This window comes from Clupea harengus, chromosome 23 (genome assembly GCF_900700415.2).
Source record: "Clupea harengus chromosome 23, Ch_v2.0.2, whole genome shotgun sequence".
In the NCBI taxonomy this organism is placed as follows: domain Eukaryota; kingdom Metazoa; phylum Chordata; class Actinopteri; order Clupeiformes; family Clupeidae; genus Clupea; species Clupea harengus.
This window is the reverse complement of record NC_045174.1, coordinates 4,079,141-4,091,640: the sequence shown is the minus strand read 5'-3', so window position 1 is coordinate 4,091,640 and position 12,500 is coordinate 4,079,141. Positions and strand designations below refer to the sequence as shown.

At 47.1% G+C, this 12,500-nt stretch overlaps 1 protein-coding gene across 1 annotated transcript in view; it reads right to left on the bottom strand.

Annotated features, from left to right (window-relative positions):
• Positions 1-12,500, bottom strand: part of LOC105908569 (ankyrin repeat and fibronectin type-III domain-containing protein 1) — a 74,237-nt gene that overhangs the window by 40,574 nt on the left and 21,163 nt on the right. The window contains exon 4 of the mRNA XM_042703222.1: positions 1,143-1,183. Coding sequence (XP_042559156.1) covers positions 1,143-1,183 — 41 coding nt within the window. The remainder of the gene's footprint in view (positions 1-1,142; positions 1,184-12,500) is intronic.

Below are 12,500 nucleotides of genomic sequence, written 5' to 3'. Positions count from 1 at the left end.
CACTCCAGAAGAAAAAGAAATCGGACCAATTCCGTCCGCGCCTGCCACCACTCTGAGCCGCCGGCTGTCTCTGTGGTGAATCAATCAAGCCCTCAGCCTGCAGGAGCCGAGGGAGAGAGAGAGAGAGAGAGAGAGAGAGAGAGAGAGAGAGAGAGAGAGAGAGAGGGGCTCTGTGCGAGTGACGGCTCCCTGATCACTTCATTAAGGCTCTCCCCAATCAGCCCGTCGGTCGGCCGGGGGAAAGGATGGCCGCCCGTGGGGGCCGACAGAGCCGGAAGCGTGTGGAGGCAGACTGACCCAGACCCCCGCCGTCCACCTATGGGGGTCCACAAGGGAGGCTCTGATTGAGGTCAAACAAGGATTCAACTCCTTTTGCAGTGTGAGGGCAGGAGGCGGGAAAAAGCAATGGTGCGACACACACGACATGCTGATATCTCGAGTGCCATAACCGCACGCTGAGACAATCTCATTGAACCAGATGAAGGAGTGGAATAGAATAGATGGCTTCTCGGGGGAGGGGAGGCTCAGGCAGGCTGCAGCCAGACTCCCACTGCAGATTACCCCCAACACTCATGAGGGCACCGTGTGCCACCTCCATGCCTTACTCCTTACTCCTCACGAGGGCACCGTGTGCCACCTCCATGCCTTACTCCTCATGTGGGCACAGTGTGCCACCTCCATGCCCATGAGGGCACAGTGTGCCACCTCCATGCCCTACTCCTCATGTGGGCACAGTGTGCCACCTCCATGCCTTACTCCTCACGAGGGCACCGTTTGCCACCTCCATGCCTTACTCCTCATGTGTGCCACCTCCATGCCTTACTCCTCATGTGTGCCATCTCCATGCCTTACTCCCCATGAGGGCACAGTGTGCCACCTCCATGCCCATGAGGGCACCGTGTGCCACCTCCATGCCTTACTCCTCATGTGTGCCATCTCCATGCCCTACTCCCCAGCTGGGCTCCACTCTGCATCTATCCTCCAATCCACACCTATGTCACAAACCCATCTGCTCATCATCACTTTACAGTGTCAGAGACCCCAGCCAACACATACACACACACACACACACACACACACACACACACACACACACACAGAAAGTGAGTTTGAGGGATAGAGAGACGGCAGAGCAATCTTACCTTCTCTGATTGGACTCCTTCCTGTCTGCAGAGCCCAGACTCTAGAAAACAAACAAACAGACAAACAAACATTCATCAGGTAAACCAAACAACCAGAGGTGCTAAACGGAGGAAGCCTGGGAGAAAGGGTTCCAGCCACCACATCCCCACTTGGCAAGAAAATAACAGTTCTTCATAACGCTTGCAGTTGCAGTTGACCTTTATGTGTGTGAAACAACTGAGGAGTGACAAATGTGTGTTCCCATGAAAATCACTCTGCACGTGTGTGCGTGTGTGTGTGTGTGTGCGTGTGTTTAAAGGGCAGGTACGCTACAGGCTCTTCCTCTCCTGCTGCTGAGCCGACAGGATGAAAAGCTCCTGGTCTTCATACACATTAAAATGTCATACCCTGCGTGTGTGTGTGTGTGTGTGTGTGTGTGTGTGTGTGTGTTTATGCATACTTGAGCTGAAGAATGTGAATGTGTGTGTGTGTATGCGCACCTGCTGCCGTTACATCTCTAATTAGTTTTTCCAAAATGACACTTTTGATATATAACAGCACTTGACACTAAGAAGGCAAACACATTTGGGCAGAGACTCCAAAGCACACCACTCTCCATCAGATAAATGGCCATTGCCCACAAGACCCCCCCTGCCACCACCCCCCACCCCCCACCTCTCCAGCCCACCCATCCATCTTTAGGTGAATATCAGGTGCGTCAGGTGAGCCGCTGGGTAGAAATACTCAGCACAGTACATACACACAAACACTGCATGCCTTCTTTTTCTGCCCGTCTTTGCACACACACACACACACACACACACACACACACACACACACACACACACACACACACACACACACACACACACACACACAGAAAAACACACACACACACGTGAAATGTATGTCTTGCAAATACAGAGTACATCAGGGTCAAAGCACACTTTCACCTCCATCAGCATGAGTATGATATATAAAACTGAGACACATACCTGTAGAAAAGCCAGAGAATTCCACTGCTTCCGCCCTCTCTCAGTCTCTCTCTCTCTCTCTCTCTCTCTCTTTCGCTGCGCTCACTCCATACTCAGCTAAGCACCTGTTCCATTGCTGAGACGTTTCACCTGTTCTCCGCTCTCCCTTTCCCTGCTCTCCCTCCCTCTCTCCCTCTTTTTCCAATCACTGCGTTTCTTCTCTGGACCTGTGCTTTTGGCTACTGAGCACGCTCAAATCCTGCCGCCGAGCTGTTGGACTTTAACTGCGGTTGCCAGGCGATAAGCTTCTCTAACAGAGTGAGAGGGAGCAAGCGGCAGGGAGAGGGAAGGGGTGAGAGAGAGAGAGAGAGAGAGAGAGAGAGAGAGAGAGAGAGAGAGAGAGGGAGAAGGAGAGTAATGTAGGGAAAGGGAGGGGTGTAGAGGGTACCGAATGCTAATTACTGTCACAATGTAGTGAAACGAGAAAGGCCAAAGGCTGTGAGCGTTGTGCGCGCGTGTGTGTGCATGTGCGGGTGTGTTCATGGGTATGTGTGTGTGTGTAATCACACTCATCACACATGTCCATCGTAGTAAGATGAGGCTACTCCACAATCAAGACAGCCAGCTGTGATGGAGTGATGTACCATTAAAAAGAGACGGAGAGAGTGGGCGAGAGAGAGACTGACAGGGTGGGGGCAGGTAGCACTCCTCGGGCGTTAGGTAAGTGAGGTTAGCCACACACTTTGACTAATCCGGCTGCTTTTCTGGGCATTACCCTGACAATAGACGTGTGTGACTCAGCCCGGACCGAATACAGCGTCGTCAATGGTGCTGACAGGATGACTGCATGACTTGTCAGTGGCGCGGCCCTGCTGTAATGTGGTTGTGTGTGTAATGATGTGGTTAGTTGCAGGTCTGTGGGGACACTGGTCTGGTCTGGTCTGGGTTTTTTTTACGGGTTTTTAAGTGGCTTGCCCTGATTAGGGCATGGGGTGGAAAGTGCTTTGTTTTTCTAGAGCTGGAACACTCACCTAGATTGTGTAACACGGAATACCTACCTGCCAACACACACACACACACACACACACACACACACACCTCACACAGAAGGCCAAGGTCTGTGTTATCAGAGCGTGAGAAGAATGAATAAATAGTAGACGTAGAGTAGACATACACAAAGACACTCCAGGTTCCACAAGATAAATAATCTATGGAGAGACCCACCGAAATAAAAAGGGTTAAGAGAAGGAATGGAACAAACCTACTGTAAAATGTAACACATAGCTCATCCCTGTCTCATGGACAGATATTCACACACACACACACACACGCACAAGCACATGCACACGCAAACGCACACGCACACGCACACGCACACGCGCGCGCCCGCCCGCCCGCCCGCACGCACGCACGCACGCACGCACGCACGCACGCACCCACTCACACACACACACACACACACACACACACACACACACACACATGCTTGTACCCACACACAGTGTCTGGGGACCGTTGGTTTGGCATGCGATTAAAATAGTAATGTTGCAAACAATTCCTGAGAGAAACGGGCAAATGACCCCCAACAGACTGGGCGGACCAATCAAAGATGCTCTCGGCGGGCGTTACCATGGCAAGGCCTTAAGTGATAATCCCGTGAGATGACCAGCGGCCCTGCCATCATTTCCCACTGTCCCTTGCAGCACTGCAACATGGTGGGGGTAGACTCAGCGGCTGTCACTCAACTCTTTTGGGCTAATAATATATACCTGAGTGCACACACACACACACGCTCCCTCTCTCTCTCCCTCCCTGCTTCCATCTCTCTCTCTCTCTCTCTCTCTCTCTCTCTCTCTCTCTCCCTGTTTGCTCTTTCCAACATGATCGTCACACGCTACAGAGACTCGCTAGCTACTGAATCCCCATAGGGCTCTCTGCTGTGCTGTCTAACACAATGTCATTACCAAATCCTTGCAATTATTCCAGAACAAACAGGCCCGGGGACAAAAACACAAACACACAAACAAACAAACAAACAAAAAAACAAACACAAAACCATGTACCTCGGATAGAGGACATAACTGGGTACAGTGTGCTACTTGCAGGTTGTTCCAAAGCCACAGCAGAGAGTGACAAGAGCAGTCAATATTCTTTGAAGGGGTCTTTTTTCACTTCATCTTTGGAAATGCCACTCAACCGGGGCTCACATTTGACAAGAACAGAGCTCTCCCTGATAATACGTCCTTTCCCAATGTTCTAGAAGAGCAGCCTAGCGCAGAACAAATGTCAGAACAGAACCACTCGGAACAGAACACAGGATAATGGAACAAAAGGGAACAGGACAGAACGGCGCTAGCAGCGCTCAAAAGGAGCGAAGGACTTGGAAGGGCTGTCCTCAGTACTGCTTGTCTAAATGAGATCACAACTTCGGCCTGTTAAAACAGAGAGAAAGAGAGGGATAGAGAGACAGATGGAGAGGAAGAGAAAGGAGACCAGAGATGGAGAGAGTGATGAAGAGAGGCGTGTGAGGTGGCATGTGAAGAAGGGCACAGACTGCTATAATTCTTTTTCCAGCTCAATGAGAGACAGACACAGTTAACAGGGCTTTTAACAGCTCTCTCTTGCTCACACACAGAGACACAACACACACACACACACACACACACACACACACACACACACGTGTATGCAAAATATATTACATTAAATTAATAAAATGATTCATCTTCCATTGATGGAATTAAAATTGATGTTTGTTTTGTAGGCATTACTCTTGGCTGATATTCACCTAGTTCTCTTTGGCTGAGTTTGTACGCATGGAGGATATGGGTGTGTGTGTGTGTGTGTCTGCGAGTATGTGATTGTGTATGTGTGTGTGTTTATATGTGTAAGTGTGTATGTGTGTGTGTGTGTGTGTGTGTGTGTCCCTGCGAGTATGTGATTGTGTATGTGTGTGTGTTTTATATGTGTATGTCTTCAGCTTGTTTAAAGACCCTCCCATAGGCTGCGGTTTGTAGAGTAAGGGACTGAAATATTACCCATAAATCCTAGCGTCGGAGCCACATCCAATCAGGATAATGGGGTAAGAAGACGTGCTGTCATCCAAATGATGATGTCATTGCCACACTACGCCCTGCCAGCCACCACTGGTGGGTCTGTGTGTTTGTATGTGTGTATACGTTAGTGTGTGTGCACGCTCTCCTTTTTCTGAAAAAGAGTGGATGTCTATATGCATATTTGACTGTGTTCCTAAAAATGTGTGTGTGTGTGTGTGTGTCTCAGAAAAAGAGAGGGTTTTATGTGTGTGGTTAGTGCTGGCTTAATATGGGTGTGGGATTCTGTATTGAATTTCTTCACAACTTTTCTTAAAATTGCCACGTTTCTAAACAGTGACAGCCCTTGCAGTCTACAGACACACACACACACACACACACACACACACACACACGCACAAACCAACACACTCTCATACATAAACACACACACACACACAAACACACACACACACACACACAGAGGGAGAAACAGAGAGAGAGAGAGAGAGAGAGAGAATTATAATCGCTTATAATGAGTTATGGATCAGCACAAATGACCAGGTCAGCATTTCATCTCCTACTGGTTACCACAGCCCCTGCTCTTCATATTCTAGTTTTATGGCAATGCATTTAATGAAGGCTCAGGTCATGAAGCAATTACAGCACTTTGAGGAAAATATATCTATCCTAGGCTATGGCAAATTCCTTTCATTTCACTGCATGTGGCTGGAGTGAGTGAGCCATCGGTGATCTGAGATTGATGGCTCTCCTCAGACTGACTCCTTGTGCCTGTGGAAAGCAGCGAGACTGCCGAGAGGAATGCACTGTTTTGGTTTCAAGGGCCTTTCACATGCACGCCGCTGGTTTGGCTGAAAGGACATCACATGGCAATGGATGAGGGGCTGCTGTTCTTGTCAGCGGAGCGTTGAGGTGAGAGAGAGAGAGAGAGGGGGGGGGGGCGGGGGAGTGATTGCGGGGAGCTGGCAGCGTGTGCGGTGCTGAGATTGGTCTTCATCAAGGCTGTGGAGGGAGAGCCAAGGCCAGTGGGCTTCCCCAGGCGGCGGCATGGAAAGGTGAGTTGGGAGAGGTGGGCTCCCCTGGCTGGGCTGGGCTGGGCTGGGCTGGGCTGGACTCTCTCCCACAGGAAGAACCAGCCCTCAGTCACCAGCTGGCTTCAGTCTCACTGCACTGAAAGGCCCACAAACGCCTTCATGGAGAACTTAGGCCTATTAACACCAACACCTCTCAGGACTGGAGAAAGCACTGGGACTCCAGACCAGGCCAACTAATGTGTCAAAGCAATAGAATTTCTCTGACAGTTATACAAACTCATAGATTGGCAGATAGGTATACATAGATCAATAGAAAGATAGACTGATTTATAGATCAATCAGCATCTAGATAGAAAGAAAGATAGGCAAATAGATAGATAGATGGGCAGATAGATACTTTCTTTTCTGTCTGTCTCACTTTCTTTATCTTATGAAAACAGGATGTGGTAGAATACTTCCACCGAGCATGCATGCGCAATATATGATTCTGTGACTGTGTGTGTGTGTGTGTGTGTGTGTGTGTGTGTGTGTGTGTGTGTGTGTGTGTGTGAGTGTGAGTGTGTAGCCACTTAGGGGCTGGAAGGGGGCAGGCAGACAGACCAGAGACAGTCTTGTGGGGGTGGGCAGAGTCACTGTAGTAACAGGCCGATGGTGACATCACAGCATCTCGTCTGAAAAGCCAGATCTGTTTCTAATTTCAGCTCCGTCCTGCAAAACTCCTGCAATCATCTCACACACACCTCACACAGCATATACAAAGTAATTACACCACACACACACACACGTAGCGTAGCAAAGTATATACATACTCTGAACAGACCCTTAAAATGCCTCCATACACAGGCACACACATGCAAATATGTGAAAGATCAAACATGAAACTTTAAGGAGTATATTTCCACTCAGTGCTAACGAGCACAGCTGACCTCATATCAGAACATCAGAGTGAGTTACACTAATGAGGCTGTGTGTGCATGTATATATGAGTGTGTGTGTGTGTGTGTGCGTGTGTGCGTGTGTGTATGCATGTACATGTGCATGTATGTGTGTGTGTGTGTGTGTGTGTGTATGTGTGTTTGTGTATGTGTGTTTGTGTGTGCCTGTGTGTGTGTGTTTATGTGTGTGTATGTGTGCATGTGTGCATGTGTGTATGTACATGTGTATTAGACAGTCAGCAATTTATGGAGAGACACTGCAAATATAAAAAGCCAGTTGTCATGAACACTTAAAACTAATCATAATTCAGCTGAGCATAAGAACACTATTTATCTCTCCAAACTCAAGTCATTTCAGTCCCTTTGATTTGGGAGCTTTCCTACCCAAATTGTTCTCTGTAGAAGGCCATTCATCTCTAAGTTCACTAAAGGACTCCGCAGCATACCAACGCAGGGTGATATGTGAACATGGAAAGAATGGATCTAACCAGAGCCTGGACAGGTATGTATTTAACATTTGCATCGATGGCACAGAAGCGACCGCCGTCTCTAAACGGGACCGAGGATAGAAATTCTCTGCAGGTAATAAATCATTCTCTCGGGATCCAGTTCAAGACAAACTCACTTCCCTCCACAAATAATAACCAGCTCCATAATGCTACGTGCCACTTTGAACACTGCTGCAGCTAATCAGCATTCAGGACAAACTTTTGCGGATGATTTCAAGAGGCCTCTTGGACTGCTTGGGCTGCAAAAACACATTGACAGCGTGGATTAGAAACAAAAGGAGGGCTAGAGCTATCTCACTGCGGATTCTTCTGCAAGCACTCACAGCGCTGCCAATTCTCCCCCAGTATCAAACAATTCACAAGTGTGAGTGTTTGAGAGCAGAACCAAGCCACACGTCCTCTCTCTGACTCTGACTCCGTGAGTCATGGGTGGGTGCCATTCATCTCTAGTCATAAACTCATCCATCATCAGCGGGGGGATTATTAGCTCCGTATTTCATAAGACGAGGACTGACTCTGCACTTCCTCTGGAGGTCCAAGTTTCTGACAGAAGGCTGCGCTCGAAACTAATGTCATGGGTTTCTGGAGAGTACAGCCAGGGTATCAGCCAGCGGCAGAGGCCAACCTCAGTTTGTCTTCGTGTCTCTTCTGTAGTAATAGTGCTTATCAACTTCAGTTCACTCAGTTCATCATTATAATCATCATGAGTTCAAGGGGGAGAGACAGACAAGGACAAGAGGGGTCAAGGGATGAGGAGTCGGGAGAGAGATAAGACTGGGTATGTGGGGTTGAGAGAGGCTGCTTTTTACTAAATTGATCGTATTCAAGGTTAACGAGCAATGTCCATATAAAACCCAAGACCACACACACACACACACACACACACACACACACACACACACACACACACACACACACACACACACACACACACACACACACACACACACACACACACACACAAACAAATGCACCCATGCTTAAGCTGTGGCGTGTTTTGTGCTGTTGTTTTGTTTGCAATTGCTGCGGTCACTAGATGGGGATCTTCCTGTACCAGTAGACTTCCTCTCTCCCCCTCTGTCAGCCCCCTCTCAGGCGCCGGAGTGTGCTGGGGAATTGTGTGTGTGTGTGTGTGTATGTGTGTGTGTGTGTGTGTGTGTGTGTGTGTGTGTGTTCTATGATTCACTAATGGGGTTTGGCTTGCTGTCATTGGGAGCAAAAATATGAATGAGACCCCCCTCCAATCTCCATATTCACCACTCCAGTGGTCTCTCTCTCTCTCTCTCTCCCCCCCCCCCCCCTCTCTCTCTATCCTTTGAGATATGTGGGGAACAGAGTATACTATAGACCTGGTCTACTGCTGGGTTTGAGGTCATGAATGTTCTAGTGGTGAGTGTGTGTGTGTGTGTGTGTGTGTGTGTGTGTGTGTGTGTGTGTGTGTGTGTGTGTGTGTGTGTGTGTGTGTGTGTGTGTGTAGGGGTCTACTGCAGGCGTCTGAGGGTGAAATTTTCCCACAATCCTCATGTCTCCCCGCCACTGTGTCGCTAAAGCTCAGAGACCTATTTATTTACCAAACCACGGAGTGTGTGTGTGTGTATGCAAGCATGTGTGCGTATAAGACTGTTTGTGTGTGTGTGTGTGTGTGTAATAGACGGTGTACGTGTGAGTTATTCAGAGTCATTTTCTGGTATTTATAATAAATTACATGCTTTCAGGGCAGAAAGAGGGGATGAGACAGAGGGAAAAAATTCACAGGGTAGAAAAAATGAGTGGGTTTTGAAAAGTGCTATGGTGTGATGAGTGATACTTTGCCACAGTCTGAGACAGGGGAATAATAGTCTTTTTTTTTCAGGGAAACCGCCACTCTACCACTCTGCTTCTGAACTACACCAACCAATCAGCGGCAACTGTTTAGTCATGCAAAAAACCTTTATTATAAGAATTTTGTTAAAGAGGTATTAGAGTGTTTTGGTGTAAAACTGGCAAGCTATCTAGCTAACAAACAGGCTTGTCTCGGAAAACAACAACAACATAGCAACAGCATAGTTGGCGCAGATAAAAGCTACCAAACTGATTTATTTTTGTGATATATTTGGCAATGTCATGCTGTGACACAAAATAAAGACATCTTTATTGATGTCCTGCGCTCTTAGAATTGTCAAATTTTTTGTTTTTTAAAAAGAAATATAACTTCACTGAAGGCATTTATAACTTGAGGCAAGACTTGAGCACAAACACACAAGTCACAGTGACGCCTGAAGCTATTGTAGACATGTATGTCTTAATCAGCTATTGAATCTTCCATTGGTCTTCGCCATCTCCTGTTGCTACAACCAAACTGCCCTCGGGGAAACGAACGGCGACTGAACTGAGCTGAACTCTAAGCACCTAACTCAATCTTCCTGGAAATGCTGCCTTCTCATTTTAGCACTGTGACAACTGTTCTGGTTTCACACCGCAGGTGAATATAACCGTCATATCGGTGAAATGATAACAGATGTCGGTAACACATTAATTATCATGTCACGTCATAAGACCTATCATATAACAGCATGTCATTAACAGTCCTCAGGGGGATTTGATGTTCTATCAGCCTATTAACCTGCTGTTAAAAAGATACATTACAGATTTTCTTTTTGATCGCCTTCACATAGATACCCTTTCCAAGTTAAGAGAAACTTTCCAATCCAGAAAAGGCAAGTACTTAAAGTGTGATTGAGATGAAAGTGTAGATTAAGACTAGTACATAGGGTGAAGGTGTTTAAGAGGCTCTTCTCAATACCATTTTATAATTCTCAATACCATTTTAATAAGGCAGATTTGATTCTATGCACAGTATAATTATTGTGGCACACCTGCTGTGTATTGTGGGCTTTTGTCACAGTTTCATATGCCAGCGCAAAAACAATTTGGAAGCTTTATTACTTTATTTTATTACTGTCATTTGTCTCAATATTTCCCTCTCCTTTAATTGTTAATTGCTGTTTGTTATTTGTTGTTGTGGGTGGTGCTGTCCCATATGACACTGACAGATCTCCATGATATGTGAATGTAATTAATTGTTAAAGTATTGTTAGACTTGACGTTTGAGAGTAGTGTGGGTTGAAGCAAACAGCATGAGCTGACTGAATGCAATACCTATGTCAGATTAGGTGTTACACTGCTGGGTTAAGACTTTAATAGAAGGATTACGGGGGTGGTGCCGGTTTTCCAATCACCATATAAACTCTGTACAATAAGTTGTGAGGAGACGTATAAGCAGTGTGGATATAGCTGGTATGAGCCTGTGACAGAATCTAAGGGAAAGTGTTTGGTAATGTTATGAAATAGTTGGGAGAATGGTGGGAAGAGCTTGGGTGTATCAGTAAACCATCAGTCTGTGTGTGTGTGTGTGTGTGTGTGTGTGTGTGTGTGTGTGTGTGTGTTGGGGTAAGGAGGTTTCTCTGTCTCTCTGAGTATGTTTGTGTGTGTGTGAGTGTGTGTGTGTGTGTGTGTGTGAGGGGGGGGGATGCGTGTTTGATTTCTTGCTGACTCTAGAGGAAAACCTTGGTTCCTTTTGGTCTAGACCTGGGGCCAAGTGTAGAGACAGAGACAGACAGACCAAGAGAGAGAGAGAGGGAGACTGAGAGAGGGAGAGAGAGAGAGGGAGACTGAGAGAGTGAGAGAGAGAGAGAGGGAGACTGAGAGAGGGAGAGAGAGAGACTCAGTGAGCGCGTGAGAGAGACAGGAGACACTCAACCTCACACCTTTCCGTTCCCACGGTATTTGGTTTGTTTACCCACAGGAGTCAGACACACACACACACACACAGACACACACACACACACACACACACACACACACACGCACGCACACACAAACCCCACACCTTGCACAAACGATAACTACTTTTCAACTATTTCAGGACTTGCAGCATTCATTCATTCATTTCTCAGTGTATTGATTCTCTCCTTCTTCCTCCTCCGCTCATGGCCCCTGTCTCCTGGTCCTGCTGAAGTGATTGCTCTGCTTGACTGAGTTCCAGTGTCATGCCTGGAGGTAAACCTGACTCTGATGACCCCCTGGTTGGACACACTGTAAACCCATCTCCCCGTGTGTGTGTTAGGTGACAGACGCCGGCTATTCTGGGCACGCGGGGCATCACATTCATGCTGCATCATTCTACTACTGCCCCCCCACCATCCTTCCCAACACACACACACACAGAGAAACATGCACATATACACACACATATGAAAACACATATTCAGACACAGTCACCCCCACCTCTTTCCCATAAACGAATAATGACAGCTGTCAAGCTGAAGAAGTTAAGCTACTGTAAATATGAAACCATTTCCTATCAGATACCATTCCAGAACTAACTCAGTTGCATACCAACAGTGCTTCCTGCTGTAAGTGATGGCTTCCACATATGTTTGTGGATTTTTCAGTTACCGAGAACAGCAAGTTGGACAAACAAGGCAGCACGGCTATCCTGGACGTTCATTTAGTTATTGGCAGCACTCTGCTTGGAAAGCTTTGGTGCAGAGCTTCAGGTCATTTTTCTACTAATATTAAATTTAGTCCCAAAAGAGCTGTACACAAATTTACATACAAAATAACAGTTACTCACATTAGTTCTATACAGGCTTTCAGTAAACGTTGTGGGGCGCTAGGAGAAAGACTGCGGAAAGGGGTGCATGTACGGTGGGTGCATGGCCATAACCAGCTATGAGGTCATCGAGGTCAGACCTCCGTCACCAATGGGGAAATCCTAGGTAACACTTGTACTAGGAAGGCATTGGCCAATGTTTGTATCCAATCTTTAGCCTAGCAAACAGCACTGACACAGGGAAGTGGGCTATAGGCTATCATCTGTCTGAGAGTTAGC